This window comes from Lissotriton helveticus, chromosome 9 (genome assembly GCF_964261635.1).
Source record: "Lissotriton helveticus chromosome 9, aLisHel1.1, whole genome shotgun sequence".
Classification (NCBI taxonomy): domain Eukaryota; kingdom Metazoa; phylum Chordata; class Amphibia; order Caudata; family Salamandridae; genus Lissotriton; species Lissotriton helveticus.
Window position 1 is genome coordinate 478,547,705 of NC_136070.1, and position 25,725 is coordinate 478,573,429.

Here is a 25,725-nt window from a genome sequence, read left to right on the forward strand (position 1 = left end):
TGTAAAGAAGAGGGAGAACTGTAGGTGTTGGAATCCACCTCTTAATTCCACTGGGAATATCTGTTATATCTGTAAGTAAGGGGAATCAGCTTGTGAAAGAGGACCCACTAGGACACATATATTAGGCTAACTCTCTGAAAAGGGCCTTTCCACACTATGCCCAAGGAAGACCCTACACGGTTTTCATATAGCAGAAAGGGGATTCTCTTTGGACACGGGCACCTCTGTGGCTTAGAGCAAACAAAACATGTCACATGGGAAGCTTAAAAACAATATATCCTCTTCTAAGCAGTTCTACCATCAAGTAAACTTCATATTTCTCCAAACTAAATCCTTTAGCTAACACAATAGGAGTCTTAGTCTAATAAGCAAACTCACTATTAAAATGAAAACTAATGAAAGGGTCATAAAGTGGGGTGATTTCCAACGTCAACATACCCTAGCACCTGTTGGTGAACTGAACTGACTCACCTGGTTAAAAAATATAGTTCTGCAGCAGCATTAATGCATCTAAAATAAAAACACATATTCACTTTGCTCTCCTAAAGACTTTCGAGTCTGCCCATTATCCAGCAGATCATTTCTCCTCAGCTTTGGTCCTCCAGGATCTCTTTACTCTTTCGAGTTTTTCTCTGATCTTGCAGTTCAGCTATCACAGGCACACACACCAGTCGAGGCGTGGGAACAGTCTAACGATGGCACACCGTGAGTCATTACCATCAAGAAGAAGGGTAAAAATAACCAGCACAAAATAGAACATTTGGCCTGCATGTCCTACATTAGACTGTAGCAGTATCCAAAGGACAGAAATGCATTTATTTTCATATTTGTCACGGTGAAAAAACACGAATACACTTGTGTGCCAATCTCAACTGACTTTTCAACTGCAAAAGCATCAACAAGGCTCATGATAAAATGACAAGAGAATGTGTTAAGGAAGACACACAAATATTTAGATATGCGTTTTTCCTTTTTTGCGTTTTAAAACATGTATGCATACAACTGCATTCGTGTTTTTCGGCCGTGACAAATGTGGAAAGAAAACATTTAAGTCCTTTGGGTACGCTACAGTCTGATGTTAGACATGCATGCCAAATGTTCTATTTTGTGCTGGTTATTTTTTCCTTTCATAGACGGGGGCATGGGGTATGTCCTTGCTTCCTGGCAGAGGCATGGCTGGCCAGTCACAAGTCAAAAGCCGGATTAAAAATGTTAACTCTAGCCAGGGAGTATATCAGTGTGTATCGAAGGGCTGCAGAAGGCTTGTGCCTTTCCTGAACCTCAACACATTTGCAGTATGATGTTTTGTGCCATGCCCGGGGCAATGTTTGGGAGCATGGAAGGCAAATGTGATGGACAGACTTATGATGTCTGCTAAAAAGCACGCAAGCTGTCTGCTGAAATTAAATGAATGTAAACAAGCATTTTCAATGCAATAGGTCTGGCATTTGCGAGAGTTTAAGCAATTAACATTATAATAGACAATGCCTTTTATTTAGGTGTTCTTAAAAGCAAAACATTTAAAACGCATTGTCATTTCTAATGCCTCAAACTCTCGCAAACGCAAGACCGTTTTAATTGTGGCAGCGCCACTTTCTATAGACGCTGCCCACCGTATTCAGGTTATAGTGAGCCACATTTAAAGAAAGGGGTACAGTCAACATTAAAGTGCGATATGGGGCTCCTTCAACCAAAAAGAAAACATTTATAATTAAAGAAAGATCCTATAGCACAGCCACTAAAGTAAAAGGGGACTGCACTGTTAATTAAATAAATATATAAGAGTGGCCGTTAAAGTGAAAACGGATTACGCCGTAAATTAAATACATACATTACTAATAATATAAAAGAGGGTGGCATGCTGCGACGTTGTGGGTGGAATAGGGGAAGACCATTAAAGAAAATAGTGCTCACTGACTAAATAAAGCAGACCGTTTAACAACACAAGTAAAAAGTCCAGTCCTTATGGGAGGTTACAAATGCAGACAAGGCGGTACCGAGGAGGGACAATGAAGCCTATTCACGAATCAAAAGCAACAATTTCGAAAGAACAGGAACAGTAGCCAAATGAAAAGATGGCTACAAATTAGTGGAGTTTCTATTACATACCTCAATACAGCATGCCTCGCAGAACAGCGCATGTGCTGGCCAGACTCAACCTAAAAATGGGAGGGTGCAGCCCTAACGGCCATACCGAAGAACCACCTTGATTTAAGTAAGGACAGGAAAAAGCTCAGTGGCAAAGACTAGGAGTACAAATGGACTAGTCCTTAACAGCATATTTCTATGACCTCAGCAAAGTAATCGAAGATTGGCGGTTATTTTGAAGGACATTTCCTCGATAACTTACATTTTTAGCCACACATTGTTCAATGATCACAGCCTGTGATATCTTTTTTAAGTAGTCTATCCCCATTCACAAACATTTCCTGTAGAAACAGTGCACAGTAACCTCCTCTCGGCAAGTCCCCAAGTAGCTCCTTCACACCCTTAAGTGACTACAAAGGGCATATAATAGATGCGCAGGGCAGATCATTGTAGTAAACCATGCATGTAGAGTGCGTTTTCATCTCTAACACTTCCCTTTAGTCTGATTATATTTGCCCCATTTGAAGAATAACTGCCCATCTGAGCAGTGAAAAACAAGGCGGCTCAGGCAGGATCCAGGCAAGACACTGGAACTGGGGATCAATGTCTGCACTTTAATTTAATAATGCCACGTATGTTCTTTTCAAACGCCACTCCAGTACAGCAGTACCATGAACACCTTATGCAAAAGAATGACTGGCTGCTTTCCGTTTAACCCTTCAATCATCAAAGCAGTCATTCCTGCCTTTAGTGCTACTGCTGCTGTTGCTGCTTAATACACTGTTGAAACACGGGGCATGCATTGGTGCTACCATTAGCCCACGTCAAGGGTTACTGCTAAATGGTTCCTCGCCGTGAGTTGCCTCTGCCCCAGAGAGTGAATGAGATGGTATGCCTTTGCTAACTTTGAGAAGAAAATCTGCACATGTCGGACCAACTAGTGAGTGGATTAACAATTGTTCTTTTTTTTTTTACCTAGGAAGGCTTGAATTTGCAATTTCTGAAACAAACAACTATGCTTTTCAAATTATCAAATTCTTCCAACAGAACGGTAGTCTAGCTTCATGTTCAACATCATGAAAACGAAAGAAAAGTTAACTATCAAATGTACTCCAATATTACATACTATACTCAGTAAGAACTTTTACCACAAATGAAACTGCATGCACAGAAGTAGGAAGCAAGGAAAATCTCTTTTTTAATTTGTCTATGTAAAACAGGGTGAAGAGTCATTGACACTTGATCTGTTCCTGGTCTCATCCACAAAAAGCACAAGTACTTTAAACCCTTCTGTATGGTAGAAGGTATAAGCCTCGTTAATTTCCATTAAATGCTGAGAGTCCACTCTTCCTAATAGTCCCTACTGCCCGGAGGTGTGTCCACATCCTGGAGACATGGGCCAGGGCTGGCAATCAGTTACATTTCTATTTGTTTTCCAGAGTAGGCTCCAAACATTCTGTGGTCCTACAAAATAGTACAACCAGAACTCTGCATGGCCCTATACTGTCTCCTGAGGAGAGTTGAAGTGCAAGGGAAAAAGACAGATTGCCAACATACCACCCTATTAGGGAGAGGGAAGTCTAGTGCCTAGGAATGGAAGGCTTGTGGTAATGGAGGTTAATGTTAAGTAACTGATGAACTTTCCCATTGCCTCCCTTACTCATTACAGTGCTTACTTCACAATATGAATGCAATGCACACATGGGTTCAATCATACAAGATATATGGCTCCCAAGCCTTAAAAGCCACAACACTGGCGGAATCACTTCTTGTTCCGTAGGGAGAATGCCCACCGAATGTCTCGAACACCAGCAGATTGAAACACACAATTTCCACAAGCGATCTTGGAATAAGTGAGGTCAATCAAGGAAGCCAAAAAAGTTCACAAGTACAACCCTGAATACACAAGTACCCCCTACACCAGAAGTAGACATGGAGCCTTTTCCCTATGAAGACAAAAGACCAAAGTCGTAAGGTTCCAAATAAGGACTATCACCCAAACCATATACTGTAATAAAAAATTAATTTACGTTCACTAACTTCCTTAATCTGTAGACAAAAGGTACAAGGGTTGGTCATCAAAAAAACAAATGCTAGCGATCCACATACTGCAACTTCTGGGGAAAATACAGGTATGGATGCTCATCCTAGAAAGTTGATACAACCTGAATGCTGTTGATAAGGGAATGTCCTCTATATCGTAAACTAGCGTGTTCGCCTGCCCGACAGCGTGTATCTGGTATCCTGTGTTTTTATTTTTGACCCAGTGACATGTTAATCTAACATGTGCACAGAGGCACAGGTTTCATATCGGACTAAGAGATCCTGGACCCATCCTGTGAGCTGGAGGGACGCACCACGCCTGTTCTCATTTGAGACAGAGGACTACAGTCTCTGGGTTCAGTAAATAGGGACGAGAGCAGCATGCCATGGTTTAAAGATCTGTGGAAGGACCAGAGCGTTTTATATGGATCTCTAGAGTGGAGGCCTACTGCTGACTCGTGCAAAGGGATGCTCAGCTCGTTCCGCTAACATCCAGAGTGTTTGCTTAAAGTGTTAGTGTGTTTAACTGGAACCTGTGTGGTACATGCATGATATGTGTGAACAAACCAGAGTAAAGGAGCCAGTGTGATCCATTTTGGATTCTCCTGGATTGGCCTTGCATGAGATGAAGGGAGAGGACTGTGCTCCCAGACAGTGGAAATGCTTACATTCCTGTGGCTGGAGGGAGGAGAACTAGGCACTGAAGTGATGGAAGTGGTGACAGGGCTCCTTGGTTCTTTAGATGTTCCATTAGGACTTCTGTTACCAAGAAGCTGCTTACTGGTCTTTCTGAACAATGGTATATGGTGGTTGGTACAAGTGGGACTGGGACTGCATACTGGGTTGTGAAAGGTGAGGAAGCTTTAGGTGCGGCCTGCCCTTTTCTCTTTCTGATTCCTCCTTCAGTTTGGCTGAGGACAACCAGGTTCAGAAACTGCACACCTTATTGTGCCTCTGTTGTCGGTGCTCCAGGATGGAATCAACACTTCTGTGACACACACACAACTCCACCCAAAGGCTGTATCTGCAGAGCAACCTGCAAAGGACACCTGAAAGAAGAATAACCTCAAACCTGTTCTATAGTTTGAGTGATTGGATCAACACATTCAGCCTGCCTGATGAGTATGAATGCAAGTTCCTAACTATCCAACTTTCTTCCACTTCAAAGTCCTCTATGATCCAGGAAGGGAGTGCGCCACAGAGTATTCTGAGATGCTATCCAACCAGGGCTGGTGTCTACCTGACAGCCAGTCTCCAAGAGGTGAGTAGACATCACCTGAAGTCAGGACCTCTTGCTGCATACCTGCACTGAAAACCCTACAAAACTGCCTTTTGAGAGGCAGAGTAAGGATGTTTGCTTACACAGTCCACTTTACTGCAAATCCAACAGTAATCTATTCCACAACCAACCCACAATCAGAGACAGTGCATTAAAGGCCAAAAGTAGATCCCTGCAAAAGTGTGCCAATTGAATATCACTGAGAACAAGATAATATGCTTGAGCCCAGGTACTAATCCCAACATGACAACAGATGTAAAACGCATTTGAATTTGATGAGCACATAGGTACCCAATAGGGTCCATATGCCATTGTGCTCGGGCTTTGCCTGACAGCATCAGTCACTTCTTGTAAGGTTACAAACATTATAGGAAAATGGAGTAATTTCTCCTTAAGTGGAGTCCCCAAACTTGCACCCTTCTCACTATGGTAGATAGCCCTAAAGTGCAAAACCTCCTCTGGTCCCAATACATTGCAATTTAGAAGGGTGTTCACTAATGCATCCCTTTGCATGATCTTTTTAACCAAATCCCAGAATACCTCGTCACTTTTTGTTAATGCAAAAAGAACAATTGATGGACAGGATGTTGAACAATGTCTAATTTTCATCCCAGTATAGAGATCTAGGCCTAAATTCATCGTTTTTTTGCCCCCCCCCTGCTATTCCAGTTTAAATCCAGCCATATGCAATTCAGTCTTGACCCTACTCCCCATGGGAGCAGACCAGCCCGAACTGTCAGGCCAGGTCCTCCCTGGACTGGAAACAAGCATCCTGGGACCAGTTTCACCCCTCTTTTTGATAATGTGGCATCTTCCAAAGATTCCCAATCCTCCCTGATTAAGGCATCCTTTCTGGCCTCCAATGTACTTTTATAGAACTTGCGGGCTTCTCAGACCACAATAGGGTCCTTTGGAATAGCGAACAGAGCCTTCCTTAACCTTTTATTGGCTGCTGAACAATGGCTGTCAAACCATTGAGAGTTCTCCTGCATACTTTTTTTGGGTTTAACAGTAGCGGCCTAATATTCAGGACAAGATTTTCATAATGGATTAGCATTTCAGATCCCCCCCAGCTTGTCCATAAGACTTAAAATAGCCCAAGGTGCGACTTTAAAAGAATGGCAAGGATGACCCCCCCCCGCTCCGTTAGGTGCCATATGAGCCTTAAACTATCACTAGAATGTTGGGCGATTGGCATAAGTGCAGCAGGAGGCTCGATCTATATACCGGCAATGGCCCACTGCATAGAGTGTTATGATCCCACCCATTCTGTAGCTAAGACTGCACCATGCGAAAAGCAGGACAAGAGATTCCTTGTCACAAAAATGTAATCTATCAGTGAGGCCTATCCATAACCTCTAAACGATGCCTGGGATGTCCCTTCTATGCAGGATGAGTCAACAAGGTCCACAAGATCGTGCTCCGCGACAAACCTACCCAATTCCTCTCCTCTATTAGGTTTTACCCTGGGTGTCACTGTGTATTGTGGAGTCTGCGCCCTGAATCTTGTAAAGTACCACCAATTTAGCATTAGGCTGAGACATTTGCCCGACACCTAAGGACTTCAGACTTGTTAAGAACGCAAATAAGTATGTAAAGTGAGCACAGACAGGGTTTAAAAAGTAATAATTATAACAATTTATCAGATAAAAATAGAAGGCACTTAATTCATTCTGGATTAAAAGGGCTAAGAAGGTGGAGCTCCCCGTATCAAACACTAAGACCTACACTTTCAAGTCCAGGTTCATCCACATGGAAAGATCTCCCTTCGCTCTGCCACAAAGAGATGGGATAGCTGGAGAAGAATAGAAGAGATAGCAAGCGCAAGAAGGCGGAGCAATGTCCCAGGTTTCCTGGAGGACGATAAAGTCATAATTTGCAATAAAATTTAGTCAGTCTGGATTTGTGATCTTATCCCTCAGGCCTGCAATATTCCAGCTCAGAAGAGTAAAAGTATGGCGTGACCTTGAATTCATATGGTCACCCTGTTTGGCCTGTAAAATATCCTAACAGGATCCAAGTTATGTTACCTCCCTTCACAGTCTGTCTCATGGGCCAAAAAACGGTGATCTAAAATTAACAATATGTTCCTCTCCTGGTAAGCCGGGCCAATACCTTACTGCGTAACTCCACATTAGCTTTTCCTTGCCCTAGAGGGGGTCCCTGACGAGGATCATCAACATACTGACAAGCAGCAGGGAGAAGATTTATACTTTGCTGGATTTGATAGAGTGACGACTCACTTTTTGACAATCACCAGTAAGTTTGTAAAAGAGCTGGGTCATTTACATCGGATCTATGTCCCTCATAGGATTTAAAATGAAGCCCAGGGGTGGAGCTGAAATCTAGTGCCGGAGCAAGAGATCTATTGTTATTAATGCCGGAGTATGGATCCACAGGCGCTCCATGAATGTGAGAGGTGGACAAACTGCGAGCGCAATAGCAGAGTTGCAGGCATTGGTGAATCATCACTGGGCTTGGCATAAAAAAGGGCTTCTTATGTGCCAGCTGCCTTGGTAAGGACTTAATTTGTACTTCAAGGTCTTTTAGTCGCTCAATGAGGGCCAACAGCTCAGCACGAAGGAGTTCCTTAAGTTTGGTGCAGCAAACTTCAATAAAATGATCAATTCAGAATTTATTTGCGACTGGACCCCCGGGTGCCCAGCTGCAGGTGGCAATAACGGCGGAGCTGAAGGAATAAGCCCCGTAGTCATAGTTTGAGATGGCTGGTTAGTCTGGTTAGTCATTAATTTCTGTCTATTACGAGTTTCTCGCAGCATTTTCCTATTAGCAGTAGGAGGAGGCCTAACAATATCGCATGATGCTAAAATGGGGGAGTCAAGCGTTTTCATGGAGCCAGGGGTTAGTAAATTGGAGTTTTTGGGAGGACTACGCATCGAACCTGGCCAGGGAGAATTCACTGTGGGCAGCTCATTATCAGTATATGCAGTAGCCGCGCTCATACTTAGAGATAAACTCCTCTTGGCGAGTGCAAACTCAATGCTAATGACGATTCAGAGCCGTTTCTCGCATGTGATCAATGGAGGTGCCCATAGCTGGAGGAATGGATGCGAAGTTACACCCCCCCCCCTCCCCCATGGCTTTCTTTTTGCCCCTTATTACAACCATGTGGACGCAAAAGCCCAGCCAGGGAGGTTTAGCCAATGAAGAGATGCAAGAGTTGCAAATGAGGATCAAATAGGTAGGAGGATAAAGTTAATATTACAAAGAAGCACCTTGAAAGCAGAATTTAGAGAAGTGGCCCAGCCCATCCTCTTTCGGGTGTGGACAGGTGTTGACAAACCAGCCCTTGGCCCAGGCTTTGCCAGAAACCAGTCCATGTAACAGGGTTGTTGAACATGCTCACCAGTAATGGAGCTTGGTCCCCCACCCCGCACTGCAGGAAAACAAGGATTCTGGGGCTGGTAGTCCCCACGCTGTATCTCTCCACGTCCCACGCAGCGGGGTTGTTGAACGTGCTATAGCCCCCTCACGCTCATGACTAGCTCAGCTCGTCATGAGCCACGGTTCTCGTGTGCTCATGACGAGCTCAGTTCGCACGGGGGGATAATTTCCCTGCTGTGCTGAGCGTTCTATGGAAACGGGTGTGGCCGTGACGAGCTCAGCTCGTCATGAGCACACGTGAACCGTGGCTCATGACGAGCTAAGCTCGTCATGAGTACTTCCCTCCCCCCAGCACAGCGGGGGAATCAGCCCCACAGCGAAGGGGTTAAAGCGCTCACCAGTCACGGGGCTTGATCCTTCGCTCCTCATGGTAGGAAAACAAGGATTCTGCGGCTGGTAGTCGCTTTTCTGCCTCTCTCTGCGTCTCGCACAGCGAGGGTGTTGAAAGCACTTTAAAGCACTGAGGATTTGCTCCTCCGCCTCTCACAGCATGAAAACAAGGTTCTGGGGCTAGTAGTCACCTGGCTGCCTTGAACAATGTCCTGCCTAGTCATTGTGTATACTTCGGTGACCTTTATTTCTATTCAGCTACTATAACATGGAGCTAAGCCAAGTTAGGAGAACCTATGGGAAGATACACAAATAGATTTTGCAATTCCCAGCAATATAGGGTGGAGAACAGAGACAAAGCCAACCCTTGTATTTTGTGGTGAGTACAACAAATAATCATCAAGTTCTGCCTGAAGAGAACACTTGTACTTTGGAGGATGTCTGGGAAGCTTCAAAAGGGCAGGGATGTTCTTATGTTTTTGGAGTTTCACATACCTGTATTTTTTTTTGCAGTTTTATATAGCGTGACCTCGACAAGAAGGTATTGGAGTGCTTTACATGAGCACCAGTTACATTACACAAGGGTGCATTCATTTTTTTTGGCAGGCATGGTGGGGATTAAGTGATTTGCCCAGAATCACAGGATGTTGAGCCAACGCCGAGACTCGAACATGGTTCCTCAGCCCCAAAGTCGGCAGCTCTGGCCGTTAGGCCACATCCCCTCCCTGTATAACTAATTCAGGAGCTCCAAAGTCCAGGAGGTTAATTAACAACGGCCAAAAGTATTACATTAAGCCGACAATGCTACATCCGCAAGAGAATAAAAATATCTACCCAAAAACACAGATCAAGTAAAATACCCCCAAAATATGGAAATATAAAAAAAAACACCTCCGGATAATGCTGAAACCTCTCGACCCGCACATGAGATGCGCAGAACAAGAGGTTGCAGAGGTTCTATTTAACATCTCAGTGAAGTATAGTCACGAGGAAGAGGAACAAAGGGGTAATGAATCAAACAGGCCTATCGGTACTAGTAAAAATCTTTTATGGGCCTGAAGGTGTGATTCTATTATCTTGTTTTGCCAGCTGTATTTGGAGACAGAAGATTACTTTAGTGAAGCTTCTCCTTGTTTTGCTCTAAAATTTAATATGAATTATTGCATTTCACAATTAGCAGAAAGCGCATTAGCATCACTAACAATATCCAATGTTTTATTGTGTCACCAACTTAGACTATCCAATCTTAAATGGTGTATGTCTGTGTATAACTGCAATAACCCTCAGAGGTGAAGTTTTGAATTGTCATCATCATCTATAGAATCCGTCTTTGAAGTCATTTTTTGAAGCACGATTATTGTACAGGGTGTGCTACTTTCGACAAAGCCAAAAATTGTTCATTTAGATGAGTTCTGCTGTGTTCTACACAGAAGCTGCTATTATAAGTTGAAGGGAGCAGTATCTCTGGGAGGGACGACACTTTCCCCAGTTGTAACAGGCGTGGTGTTTCTGCAGCAGGATTCCCCGGGAGTAGAAAGACTTGGCTTATCTTTACCTGCTGGTAAAATCACATGAGGCTCGGGCTCCAAGCACAGTCCAAACCTTGGCCCGACGCTCTGCCCCTACACTCTCCTAGGGCACAGGGGAGCAGAGAAATATACAGCCTGCCAGACAGAGCCTCTCCTGCCCTCTGACGTTCCCCCAACGACAACTAGACACAGTCACTCCCCTTTACCACCAGATTTTAGGGATGGTAAAGCAACAGCGTTTGTCAATGGGGCAGTGCATGAGGATGTCCGGGTTTGAGTGCTAAAAACGTTGCATTGTTTGCATCTCTCCAGGCCTATGCTGTAATAACAAGAAGCAAGTTTTGGGTCTTTTTTTCAATAGGTTTTGTGTTCACTGAGCTTTTTTATTTTTATTTTAACTGTTCCTATAAAATACCACAAGGAAGAAAATGTTGCTGCTGGCTGTAAAACCAATAATTCTATTATTCCATCAATGCCCTATGGTAGCGACTTCATTAACACATATATTGCTCGGAGGTGTAATTTACCATAATGAATTACACAATTTGTAATGGAGCGAAGCATGCCCTCACACAAATAGAATGGGTGTCAATAATTGCCAGGAGTTAGCGAAGAAATACTGTAGGAGAGTAGGGTCTGCTATCCTATGGTCACCCCAAATTTTTGCTTTTTGCTTCACTGGTTCTAGACTACTGAGGCTGTGGGCCTGCTAATCAGACCCCCAGCCTGCTGTTCTCTCTCTAAATTACTGATACATGTGCTATAGGTACATACCACAATTGGAAATGGACTCCTTGTCAGCCCCTGTACTATGCACTATAGGTGCCCAGGGCATAGGTGCCACCAAGGCCTACCAGGAGCTGCAGCATATCTTTTGCCACCCCTGGCTGGTTCTTAAATTGACACAACTGGCTGATCACTCAGCTGGGGCAAGGTGGTGTAATCACCCCGTGCTTAGATATAGTATACCTATATCTGAACCTATATCTGGACACATATAAACCTGTGAGCCACTCCTATGGCAGACCTTAGCAATCCTGGAGGCAGAGTGCGTGGTTTAATGTGAGATGGAGCTCCAGCATGAGCTGAGCCTGTCTGCAGCCGTCGGGAACAAATCCCTAAGCTGTTTCAGGATAATGCCATACCATATACTCTTAAGTGCATTATAATCCTCGCGGTTATATAGCAACTCTGGTTTGGCTTTATCAAAACATGTCGTGTAAGGTGTCATACGATTTGGAATACTATCCCCTCGCCAGTTCTGGCGACGGGGATAGCATTCCACCCCCCTAGAGGGGTAAGACATGTTACTTTACTTAAATGCGGTTAATTTCTAAAAGGGCCTCAGATCCACAAAATGGATGCTTCTGCCACAGACACGAGTCTGACCCCCTGAAGCTGACCGAAACTCAGCCCAAGGGGCCTGGACAAAGTGTTTCCTGTCGCAGGGCGGTGTTACAACCCCCCAGACAGGAGATAGTGGATTGTAGCAGGGAGGTTTGAAAGAAACCAGACAGTGCCTGGGGAGCACAAGGCTGCCCCTTGCATAATCCGGCCAAACCGGTTCTGGGGCACTCCAGCCCCCGTCCCAGCGCGGCCAGGATCAAAGGAAGGGGGTGTATCCACCCACTTCCTGGGTCCCACCCATAGGAGGGGACCTCGCAGGTAATCCAGCCCCCCAGATTCGAATAAGAGTGGGAGCAGTGCCAATGCACTTCAGATTATCCTGATGAAACATAAGAAACGAAACTCTGGACCCTTCGACATCCTACTCAACGTAGAAGACTGAAGAATCTCCCTTGTGGTCAAGGAGTGACCACCCTGTGCAAACAGGCACCATCCAGCCCTCGACGTCTACTTTGTTGCAGTTCCCGCCGGAACTCGAGCGACAGAGATCGACGAGATCAAGCTTGCCTGCCTTCTAACAGCCCGATCCACAGTCCCTGCAGAGCTGAGACCCGTGGAGGCGACCGGAAGCGTGGGGCACGCCATCTTGGAAAGACCACGAGACGCTGACCGTGCAGCCCACGAGTGACCCTCGAAGCTGTAGCGATTCCCTAGGCCCTAGGCCTAACCACTGATCGATTGGTATCTCTTATACCATTTTTTTAGTATATGGTTTGAGTGGCCCCTTGGCCTCATCCAAAATTGTGCAACTTTGTATGTTATACTGTGCTTTTGATTTAACGCTTGTGCCCCTTTATTCATAAAGAATACTGGGAATTGTTTTTAGTAATAAACACATATATTTTTATAATATATACTTGTGTGGTGTCCTTTCATTTGGTATTACAGGATTGTATGTGGTAAAACAGCTTGCTTAACACGACCTCTTAAGTTAAGCCTTTAAGGCTGCTTAGTCCATGCTACCCCTATGATAGCTTGTCTAATAAGGTTGACTTACAACCAGACACCATAAGGGTTGTTTGGACTGATACAAAGTGGTTCCAGAATTGGAAACATTATATATCAGGCCAACTTCTCACATTGGTGGCAGCGGTGGGATTTGAGCTTGCTGTTTGTTTTACCATTGCAATCTTTTTATCAAATTGAAAGATCACATCAAGTACCTCTAGGTACATATAAATCAAAAGCTTAGCATATTTAAGTTCTACTGAACTTAGTAGTTGTAGATTAAAGGGAGTAGCACACCCTGACTACAACTCACTAGCAAGGTACAGTAGGGAAACACTTAGTGTAGGTAGGTGCATCACTTACACCACACTAGAGTCATGTCTGACACAGGAAAAGCCTCAGGGTCTGTTCCTGTGACAGTTGACCTTACCCAGGCAACTTCCAGCTATGACAAACTAACCCACAAAGACTTGGTTGCCTTGTGCATCTCAAGAGGGTTAAAAAGGGGCAGAAGTCCCACCAGTCCTTCCCTGATAGCCATTCTAGAGCAGGATGACTTGGAAAAGGCAAATGCAGTTCCCTTAGAATCAGGAGAGGGAGTGGACCCCACAGCCACTGAGACCACCCCAGAGGAGGAAGAAGAGGAGGTAGAAGAGGAGGAGGACTCAGAGGTAGAGGACCCTGAAGATCAGGATCAAGGGGTTAACCAGGTTGTAGTTGCCAGGCTTAACCAGGCCAACTTAAACCTACTGGGAAATGGAGAGGGCCAGCACCTCCCCAGATCCCACCAGAGCATTCTCCCAGGCAACAGAAGAGTGAGATCTCCATCAGGGGACTCTCATATTTCTAGTGCCTCAAGAGAATCTCAGAGAGGCATGACTGCCTCACAAAAGATAGAGCATAAGGCCAGGATGAAAGCTGTCAAACTCCAAATAGAGAGGGAGGAGGTAGCCCTGGCCCAAGCTAGACTTGCCTTGGCAAGAGGGCAGAAATTGTGTGGCTTAGATGTCACTGGTGGCAGCAACATTCCTAGAGATAAAGACAGGAGCTATGATAATAGAAACCTGACAAAAATGGTGGCCCCCTACAAGGAAGGGGATGACATCCACAAATGGATGACTGCTCTTGAGAGAGCCTGCATGGTACAGCAGGTTCCTCAGGATCAGTGGGCTGCAATTTTATGGTACTCCTTTTCAGAGAAAGGGAGGGACAGGCTCCTCACAGTTAGACCTGAGGATGCCAAAAACTACTCTGTCTTGAAGAGTGCTCTTATTGAAGGGTTTGGCCTAACCACTGAGCAATACAGGTTGTTGTTCAGAGACACCCAAAAAGCACAGACTCAAGACAGGACTGATTTTGTAGATTGTGCCACTAAGGCTCTGGAGGGTTGGTTGCAGGGAAGTAAAGTTTCAGACTATACAGGATTGTACAATCTTATCATGAGAGAACAGATCCTTAATAACTGTACAAACCAGCTGTTGCATCAATACCTTATTGACTCTGATCTGACTTCTCCCCAAGAATTGGGAAAGAAGGCAGACAAATGGGTCAGAACAAGGATTAAGCAGAAACCCCAGAACCAAGGTGGTGACCAGAAGAAAACAGACCAGAAGGGTGGAAATCAGAAAGATAAAGAAAAGGACCAGAAGTCTTCAGACCCCCAAAATAGTAATAAGGAGGGTGGTTCCCAAAATGGAAACAAGAAGAATAATGGCCCAAAGAAGCCTTGGTGTAATAACTGCAAATCAGTTTCACACTGGGGCAGTGAATGCACCAAGACAAATCCAGTCCCCACCACTGCAGCTCCTAAAGCACCTGCACCCCCTAGTACAGTAAGCAGTGGTGGAACACAGCCAAAGGGTGTAGTAGGGTTAACCCTGGGTACTGAAGTAGGATCTGGCCTAGTCAGAATCCCTACTCAGGCAGTTCTCCTATATGATGTGGACTTAGCTTTGTCCACTACAGTGAGTCCCAGTAACCTGGGCAAATATAGGCAGACGCCTTTAATCAATGAGAAACTGGCTCAGGCCTACAGGGACACATGTGCCAGTGTCACAATGGTGACACCTGACTTTGTGGACCCTGGACAGATTGTACTAGGTGAAAGTTACCTAGTGACCAATGCAAGCAACTCCACTACTTCCCATAGTGTGGCAGTTGTGAACTTCTCCTGGGATGGGGTAGATGGCCTAAAGAAAGTTGTTGTGAGTGCAGACCTCCCAGTAGACTGTCTGTTAGGCAATGATCTTGAAAGCTCAGTTTGGTCAGAAGTGGAGTACAGGACTCATGCAGAAATGCTAGGGATTTCAGCTCATGTCCTTGCAGTGACAAGGTCTCAGGCTAAGAAGTGCCTTCCTGAACCAGTGGTGGATCTGGAAACAATAGACCAACCACAACCCAAGAGAAGGAGCAAGAGAGGAAAGGCTGAGCCTTCCACCTTGCCCCAGGTTGAGGATCAGGTTTCACAGGAAACTGATTCTGCAGTCCAAGAGGAGACTGTCTCTGAGGAGCTTGAACCTGACCAGGTTGAGTTTCTGGGGACAGGGGGACCCTCAAGGGCAGACCTGAGGCAGGCTCAATTAGATTGCCCTTCACTTGAACCCCTCAGACAGCAAGCTGCTGCTGAGGCTGCTGGGGATGCCCAAGGTAACCATACTGTGTATTGGGATGATGGACTCCTTTACTCAGAGGCTAGAGACCCCAAGCCTGGTACAGCCAGGAGGTTGGTCATACCTCAGAAGTTTAGGGGCTTCCTTCTTACCTTGGCCCATGATATTCCCCTTGCATGACACTTAGGCCAGAACAAAACATGGGACAGGCTTGTTTCACACTTTCACTGGCCTCACATGTCAGAAAATGTCAAGGAGTTTTGTCGCTCCTGTGTCACTTGCCAAGCCAGTGGTAAGTCAGGCGGCACAACAAAGGCCCCCCTCATAGCACTACCTGTGGTGGGGGTACCCTTTGAAAGAGTTGGAATAGATATTGTGGGTCCCATGGATCCTCAAACAGCATCTGGGAACAGATTTATACTGGTGGTAGTGGATCATGCCACCAGGTACCCAGAAGCAATTCCTCTGAGGACCACCACAGCACCTGTGGTGGCAAAAGCCCTCATTGCAGTTTTCTCAAGAGTGGGCTTTCCAAAGGAGGTATTATCAGACAGAGGTACTAACTTCATGTCTAGTTATCTAAAAGCAATGTGGAAGGAATGTGGAGTAAACTACAAGTTTACCACACCCTATCACCCACAGTGCAATGGGCTTGTGGAGAGATTCAACAAGACCCTCAAGGGAATGATAAAAGGTTTACCAGAGAAGCTTAGGCGGAAATGGGACATCCTTTTACCCTGCTTGCTCTTTGCTTACAGAGAGATCCCACAGAAGGGGGTTGGCTACAGCCCTTTTGAACTTTTGTTTGGCCACCCTGTGAGGGGTCCACTATGTTTGGTAAAGGAAGGATGAGAGTTACCTCTCAAAAAGCCTAAGCTAGATGTAGTGGACTATGTACTTGGTCTCCGCTCCAGGATGGCTGAGTATATGGAAAGAACATCCAAAAACCTGGAGGCCAGCCAAGAATTACAGAAAGCTTGGCATGACCAAAAGGCTGTTCTGGTTGAGTTCCAGCCAGGGCAGAAGGTGTGGGTGTTGGAGCCAGTGGCCCCAGCAGCACTCCAGGACAAATGGACTGGACCCTACCCTATCATTGAAAAGAAGGGAGAAGTCACCTACCTGGTTGACTTTGGAACCCCTAGGAGCCCCCACAGGGTGCTCCATGTGAATCGTTTGAAAGCATTTGTGGACAAGGAGGACATGAGCTTGCTCATGGCCACAGATGGGGAACAGGAGGAAGAGAGTGACCCTCTCCCAGACCTGCTTTCTCAGAACCCTGATGATGGTTCACTTGATGGAGTAGCCTTGGCAGGCAGCCTCACTGACCAGCAGCAGATGGACTGCAGACAAGTTTTGCAAGCCCACAGACACTTGTTTTCACTCACACCCAGCCAAACTGGTGCACCCATGAGGTGGACACTGGTGACAGTCTGCCTGTCAAGAATAAGATCTACAGGCAACCTGACCATGTCAGGGATTGTATCAAGGCTGAGGTGCAAAAGATGTTGGAGCTTGGAGTGATTGAGCCATCAGAGAGCCCATGGGCCAGCCGAGTAGTCCTTGTGCCAAAACCTCATACCCAAGATGGAAAGAGAGAAATGAGGTTTTGTGTGGACTACAGAGCTCTCAATGCTGTCACTAGGACAGATGCACATCCCATTCCAAGAGCAGATGAGCTCATTGACAGATTGGCTTCTGCCAAGTTTCTGAGCACATTTGATTTGACAGCTGGCTACTGGCAAATCTGACTAGCTGAGGAGTCAAAAGCCAAGACAGCATTCTCTACCCCCAGTGGGCATTATCAGTTTGTGGTGATGCCCTTTGGTTTGAAGAATGCACCTGCCACCTTCCAAAGGTTGGTGAATCAAGTCCTTGCTGGGTTGGATGACTTTTGTGCAGCATATCTAGATGATATTGCTGTCTTTAGCTCCACCTGGGAGGATCACCTGATCCACCTGAAGAAGGTTCTGGAGGCCCTGCAAAAGGCAGGCCTGACTATCAAGGCTACAAAGTGCCAGATAGGGCAGAGTAAGGTTGTGTACCTGGGCCACCTAGTAGGTGGCAGTCAGGTTCAACCACTGGAGAGCAAAATCCAGACCATACAGGACTGGGCTCCTCCAGTTACCCAGACACAAGTCAGAGGCTTCTTGGGCCTGACTGGGTATTACAGAAAGTTTGTGAAAAACTATGGGTCCATTGTGACACCATTAAATGACTTGACATCCAAGAAGATGCCAAAAAAGGTTCAGTGGACAGTTAGCTGTCAGAAGGCATTTGATGACCTGAAGAAGGCCATGTGCTCTGCACCTATCCTGAAGAGTCCTGACTACTCCAAACAGTTCATTGTACAGACAGATGCTTCTGAGTTGGGGGTGGGAGCTGTGCTCTCACAACTTAATCAAGATGGTCAAGACCAGCCCATTGCTTTCATTAGCAGAAGGCTGACCCCCAGGGAGAAACGTTGGTCAGCCATTGAGAGGGAGGCCTTTGCTGTGGTTTGGGCCCTGAAGAAGTTGAGGTCCTACTTGTTTGGAACTCACTTCCTAGTTCAGACAGACCATAAGCCCCTCTTGTGGCTCAATCAGATGAAGGGTGAAAATCCCAAACTGCTCAGGTGGTCCATTTCCCTACAGGGGATGGACTTTACAGTGGAGCACCGCCCAGGGACTGACCATGGTAATGCAGATGGTCTCTCCAGGTACTTCCACTTAGAACATGAAGACTTATCTGGTCAAGGTTAGTTTAATGTCCCTGCGTTTGGGGGGGGGGGGGTTGTGTAGGAGAGTAGGGTCTGCTATCCTATGGTCACCCCAAATTTTTGCTTTTTGCTTCATTGGTTCTAGACTACTGAGGCTGTGGGCCTGCTAATCAGACCCCCAGCCTGCTGTTCTCTCTCTAAATTACTGATACATGTGCTATAGGTACATACCACAATTGGAAATGGACTCCTTGTCAGCCCCTGTACTATGCACTATAGGTGCCCAGGGCATAGGTGCCACCAAGGCCTACCAGGGGCTGCAGCATATCTTTTGCCACCCCTGGCTGGTTCTTAAATTGACACAACTGGCTGATCACTCAGCTGGGGCAAGGTGGTGTAATCACCCCTTGCTTAGATATAGTATACCTATATCTGAACCTATATCTGGACACATATAAACCTGTGAGCCACTCCTATGGCAGGCCTTAGCAATCCTGGAGGCAGAGTGCGTGGTTTAATGTGAGATGGAGCTCTAGCATGAGCTGAGCCTGTCTGCAGCTGTCGGGAACAAATCCCTAAGCTGTTTCAGGATAATGCCATACCATATACTCTTAAGTGCATTATAATCCTTGCGGTTATATAGCAACTCTGGTTTGGCTTTATCAAAACATGTCGTGTAAGGTGTCATACGATTTGGAATACTATCCCCTCGCCAGTTCTGGCGACGGGGATAGCATTCCACCCCTCTAGAGGGGTAAGACATGTTACTTTACTTAAATGCGGTTAATTTCTAAAAGGGCCTCAGATCCACAAAATGGATGCTTCTGCCACAGACACGAGTCTGACTCCCTGAAGCTGACCGAAACTCAGCCCAAGGGGCCTGGACAAAGTGTTTCCTGTCGCAGGGCGGTGTTACAACCCCCCAGACAGGAGATAGTGGATTGTAGCAGGGAGGTTTGAAAGAAACCAGACAGTGCCTGGGGAGCACAAGGCTGCCCCTTGCATAATCCGGCCAAACCGGTTCTGGGGCACTCCAGCCCCCGTCCCAGCGCGGCCAGGATCAAGGGAAGGGGGTGTATCCACCCACTTCCTGGGTCCCACCCATAGGAGGGGACCTAGCAGGTAATCCAGCCCCCCAGATTCGAATAAGAGTGGGAGCAGTGCCAATGCACTTCAGATTATCCTGATGAAACATAAGAAACGAAACTCTGGACCCTTCGACATCCTACTCAACGTAGAAGACTGAAGAATCTCCCTTGTGGTCAAGGAGTGACCACCCTGTGCAAACAGGCACCATCCAGCCCTTGACGTCTACTTTGTTGCAGTTCCCGCCGGAACTCGAGCGACAGAGATCGACGAGATCAAGCTTGCCTGCCTTCTAACAGCCCGATCCACAGTCCCTGCAGAGCTGAGACCCGTGGAGGCGACCGGAAGCGTGGGGCACGCCATCTTGGAAAGACCACGAGACGCTGACCGTGCAGCCCACGAGTGACCCTCGAAGCTGTACAACGGGGTTTGAGAAGCCCCAACCCTGAGCCACTCTTGCACCGAAGTTCAGCCCCCTACACTCGACGAGTGCTGCGTGGGGCCCTTCTGCTTCTTTTGGCTCACCGCGTTGGCCAGTCCCTTGCCAGCTGGCTTGTGGCCCCTGTGCCGACGAAACTTGAAATACGACTTGTGATTCTGGTTGCTCCAGATTTGCACCAGCTCCCCTGAAAAGGAGCCCCCACTCTGACCCTCCTGGTCCGAGTGAGAAGCAATCTTCCAGTTCCGCGTGGATTGCTTTTGCCAAGTGTTGTTTGCTCCAATCTTGAAGCCGACAGCGCCGACGGCGAGAGCCTGCGTGGGACAGATCGTGACCTGCTCCTGGACTTCGTAGATGCCCCAGAGCCCACGTGACAGCGGAGAGAAGCTCCTCGACAACCACCTGATTGCGCCAGACATTGCCTGGTTCCGTCCTGGTTCCACCCTGGTCACTGCTGAGTGACCCAGACTCTGTCCCCTCTGCTTTCAGGTACTTTTCGACTCGAGTCCACCCTTGGACTCCACCGGACACTTCTCCTTCACCTCGCCTGCAGCCCTTTCAGCTCCAAGCACCAAGAACCTGCGTGACGAAACCCGACTCAACTTCGACCCAGTGCACCCACTTCCTGAGGGTGAGGTAACATTGCAACGCCGGTGTTCTCACACTGGTACACACCTCTAGGGTCTGTGTCTTAAGTTTTGTTCCTCTAGGTTCAGCGGAAGTGTCCTTAAACTCTAACTTTGTAACTTTTACGCACCATTGGTTAACATTGATGCATGCGTGCACTTTCTGCACTGCACCCGAATCCCGCGGGCTTTTCCCGACTTCAGCATTGCTTGTCCTGACTGCTCCTAGCGATTCCCTAGGCCCTAGGCCTAACCACTGATCGATTGGTATCTCTTATACCATTTTTTTAGTATATGGTTTGAGTGGCCCCTTGGCCTCATCCAAAATTGTGCAACTTTGTATGTTATACTGTGCTTTTGATTTAACGCTTGTGCCCCTTTATTCATAAAGAATACTGGGGATTGTTTTTTAGTAATAAACACATATATTTTTATAATATATACTTGTGTGGTGTCCTTTCATTTGGTATTACAGGATTGTATGTGGTAAAACAGCTTGCTTAACACGACCTCTTAAGTTAAGCCTTTAAGGCTGCTTAGTCCATGCTACCCCTAGGATAGCTTGTCTAATAAGGTTGACTTACAACCAGACACCATAAGGGTTGTTTGGACTGATACAAAGTGGTTCCAGAATTGGAAACATTATATATCAGGCCAACTTCTCACAAATACTATATAGATAGCAACAAGTACAACAATTCGCTCCTTAAACAATCTAAAAAATGTGTCTTAAATGCCTTACTTCATAAAGGAATATGAAGCCTTTCAAAAGAAAGGCTAACATAAATTGTACTAACTTTTACTGTCCAAAGTCGAGAAAAATGGCACGCGCAGGGCACCTCGCTTTTATCCTAATGCACCCCACAGTGGCACAACAAGTAGGGGACATGGGCACTAATTGAAGCAAAGGCAATGCTGGCTAGATATGAATAGATTGCTGTAACTGGGATACAGTGGTCCCTAACAGTGGTTCACCCTGGTGCCACTGCACCCGTGGCACAATTAATAGCGAAGCACAGGCACCACATCCAACTGCTGAGCAGGAAACAACTGTGGTCGTAGGGTAGGCAGCATCGCTAAACAGAGTAAGTAACGCAGCGAAACAACGCAGTATTAAATAGTGCACAGATGTTTGATAAAATAAAATTGTTAAAACACATTGAATACATAATACATTTGAAACAACTGGAAACAAACGTTGAGACCCCATTTCATACGCACCACAAATTAAACATGATGAAATATGTGTTTATAGGAGAAAACGCAACTTGTGCAGAAGCATGGGAACGGCCCTCGTGTTTTGAATTAAAGTTTGGCACATGCCTTCGACAGGTGGACTGAAATAATTACAGGATACCTACCATCTTTACTATACGATGCATAAAACCCTTTAGCCTTTGGTCTACTGTTTTCCAGCTCGTTCTCTATTTCATCTTGATAACATGTTATTTCGCCTATTAAAAGTAAAACAACAATATTAATAAACAGTTGTCATTAGTGTGGGCTGGTGTGACTGATTCGGATGGACGGTGCTTTTACCTGCAACTTCATCAAGCTTTTTTGCCAACTCCTGCTCCAGCTGAAACAAAAAGGGAATACTATTAGGCAAGCATGCCGCTGAGCATTAACCAGGATACACGTTTTGTACTTTAGTGTACATATGCTGCTTTAATAACTCGGCCTCTTACATAATCGCCCTGCCAGCGCGCCAAAGCCGGCGGCTTACCCGTGCTGCGCCTTTCCTGCAATCAGGGAAGGGGAAATGGCGGGCGTGGAAGATTAAAAGAGGAAGGAACAGATGGTGCTGACAGGGAAACATTTCACACACACACTGGCAAACAGAGTTTGGGAACCGTCTCCATTCCCAGGCCCTTCGCCCAGAGGTCGCATGTCTGGCGTACCTGAAGGAAAACCAGCGTTGTATAATTGAGTACATTCGTGGCAGGGTGAGACTGGTGTGAGAGGGCCCCTCCTTCCTTTCCTCGTAGAATCCCCAAGCCCCCCCCCCACCTCCGCAGGTAGGTGGTGGCTGCGTTCAGCCTCCGCATACGTGCCTAAGGGAACGTTTGAAAAAACACTGTCCAGCTGCATCCCTTACTATGCGTCGTATACATCCATTTACTAGTTGGTTAACACGCCGGGTTTCCAGATTCTATTATTGTGTTCTTGCTGAAAGGTGAAGTTAATAATTTTCCGTTTGCTTGTAATCTATTATTATAATAGCCTTTATGCGCAGAAAGACAACTTTGCTACGCATGGAGTTTGTAGTATACTTTTAAAAACGTCTTTAAGTACAGTTTCTCCTGACTAGAGGTTTTTTTTCAATCGAGGAATTTTTCTCACTCACAACTTGCCAGGCGTTTCCTCCCCATTTACTGAAAAAACGCTCAGAAATGTATTTTAGGCAGTAAACTTATTTTACGGGGACAAAACCGGCCCAGCTATTTAGTGGCTGCAGATGCGAGGAGCTTCAGCATCTTAGCATCACCTGAAAGCCATTACTTGGAGTACGTACAGGATTGTATTGTATTATTTTCTATTTTGCATTTAAATTGCCCTTCCTCCCCCTGACAAGGCACTGGAGCGCGGATGGATAGTGCTCTACTTCTTGGGAGTGTCAAGGGTGGAAGAGAGAGGAGAGCGCGGTAAAAAAAGAAACGAGCGAGGGAGAGTTATACGGCCAACGTCGCCGGTGCATGTGCGCCAATGCATGTTGTGGAAAAAAAGGGGGAGCGCTGCAACGCGTGCAGACTTTAAACTCAGGCATGCAGGTGGCCATGCCGGCTGAGTGTAGAGAAGGGGGGTTTGGGTGGGGGTAGCCGACCGCAGGGAGGTCTCTCCTCCCCAGCTGTTTGGGAGGGGCGGGGCCTGGGCACGTCTTCCAATTTGTTTTTTGGGCATTTTTTTCTATAGCTCAATGATAGCCCAACTATAAGGGCTTTGGGCTCCGGCTCCCAGCCACCATTTTAGTTTTTGTGACCTGGTGGGTGGGAGCGTTTTCAACAGTTAGTTTTTTCCCCTCCCTCCCTCAATCTTTTTAGCCTTGGGTTTATTTTTATTTTTATATTTAGCATTTTATCTTTGCCTGGCTTTCATCGGGACAGGCGAGCAAGGGGTAGCATGTATTGTCGCTTGGAACAGGTGCAGTGCGGGGGTTATTGAAAATTTGCCCCCCTTCCAAGAGAGCAAGAGAGGAAAGCATGCAACTGTGCGGGATAACTGCTACAAAGACAAAGGAGAGGCCACACGGAAGGTGAGCAGAGCGGGGAGGGAGCTGGGTAAAGGAAGAAAAAAAGGAACCATTGTGTGAGGGGCAGTTTAAGGGGAGCACTACTGTTTTCAAAATTAAAGCCACTGAACGAAAACAAGCCAGAATATAAATGCACATGAAAAATATATGTGCCCCGTTGAACTGCAAGTATCATACTCTGATGGTACAGGGAGTCCAAATAAATCTATTTTTGCACCATAAGTGTGCTCTCCAGTGAGTGGCCGCGCATAGTTCATTGCGTTCACCAAGATAAACTATGTTAATGTGAGTAACACACCACCGACTTCCGAAAGCAATGACTTTGAACGAATCAATCAATCTGTGCAAAGAACCAGAACATATATGAGTAAACTTTATCATGTTTGATACTCACATTCTTTCCCACGATTAACCATCTACTCACCCTAGATCAGGAACTACTTCAAAAACTGTTAATTCAGACCTCTGTACCTTGAATGCATTCTGGACTCTTATCTGCTTTTATTAAGATTCATCTGTTTTGGCCGATGACTAAGGGGTCAGCAGGAGGGCACTGATGACAGGAAAGAGACTACAGACTATGAGTAACTGGGTGTCATATTCCATGAGGAGGGGGGAGCGCCACAGGGCAGACAGGGGCTACTGGCCCCCACCAGTGACTGAGGTCATTTGCTGCTGGTGCCTGTCCTACTAGGATTCTGCAAACCGCGTCAAGTGCAACCTTTTCTGCACTTGACACAGAGCGACCCTTGACCCTGGTTTCAGGCCAGGTCGCTCCCCCACCGCGTTAGCACAACCTGCTGGTGCTGTGTCCCTGTGCCCCTGTGCCTCGCTGCTGCCGCCGGTTCGATCCCTGGTGGTCCTGTGTTCGTAAGCTTTGCCTCCTTACTTTTTTTGTACCCACTGTTGCTACTGCATTGTATTGTATTGCCGTGTTTTTGTATTCATTTTTCTTATCCATTTTGCGCTCTGTGCCCGTCCCACTGTTGTATTCGGTGCTCTTCCCCCGCCGTTGCACCCTCGTTCCCCGCCACTGCGTCCCCACCCCTGACCCGATTGGCCCCCGCTCCCACCTCCCAGCTGCTCCTCCCTCCCTCGACCCCTACATAATGCAGGCCGCTGCACGCTAAGGGAGCGACCCTTGACCCAGGTTTCAGGCCAGGTGGCTCCCCCACCCTGTTAGCACGACCTGCTGATGCTGTGTCCCTGTGCACCTGTGCCTCGGTGCTGCCGCCGGTTCGATCCCTGGTGGTCCAGTGTTCGTAAGGTTTGCCTCCTTACTTTCTTTTTGTACCCACTGTTGCTACTGCATTGTATTGTATTGCCATGTTTTTGTATTCATTTTTCTTATCCGTTTTGCGCACTGTGCCCGTCCCACTGTTGTATTCGGTGCTCTTCCCCCGCCATTGCACCCTCGTTCCCCGCCGCTGTGTCCCCTGCGGCCCCACCCCCTGACCAGATCGGCCCCCACTCCCCCCTCCCAGCTGCTCCTCCCTCCCTCGACCCCTACATAATGCAGTCGGCCGCGCACCTAAGGCAAGCCCATCTGCGCCTGGACCGCGCCCAGCGCCGGAACCCCTGGCCACCGCCGCTGCCAATCCTCTCGGCTGAAGTACGACCCCGCCGCCCTCAACGCACTCAACACCGGGCTACAGCCCGCCTGCTACCGAGCCACCCCGAAGCGCACCCACGGACCCTTCACCTGTCAAACCTGCAAATTCACCTGCCTCCGAACCTGCAGACCACCCACCGGACCCAACATCAACGACAACCACCTCAAATGCATCCTCCTCAACACACGCTCCGTCCACAAACACGCCATCGAACTCTGGGACCTCCTCGACACAACAGCACAAGACGTCGCCTTCCTCACGGAAACCTGGATGAACGCTTCCTCGGCACCCGACATCGCCATAGCCATCCCGGACGGCTACAAGATCACCCGGAAGGACCGCATCAACCAAACAGGAGGAGGAATCGCCATCATC

The 25,725-nt window shown here is 46.9% G+C and overlaps 1 protein-coding gene across 4 annotated transcripts in view; it reads right to left on the reverse strand.

Annotated features, from left to right (window-relative positions):
• The window catches only part of BRF1 (BRF1 general transcription factor IIIB subunit), a 1,219,927-nt gene that overhangs the window by 412,573 nt on the left and 781,629 nt on the right, over positions 1–25,725 (reverse strand). For all 4 annotated transcript variants that reach the window (XM_078660299.1, XM_078660297.1, XM_078660298.1 and 1 more), the window contains 2 exons: positions 22,027–22,066; positions 21,849–21,941 (listed from right to left, as the gene is read on the reverse strand). In XM_078660299.1, coding sequence (XP_078516425.1) covers positions 21,849–21,941; positions 22,027–22,066 — 133 coding nt within the window. The remainder of the gene's footprint in view (positions 1–21,848; positions 21,942–22,026; positions 22,067–25,725) is intronic.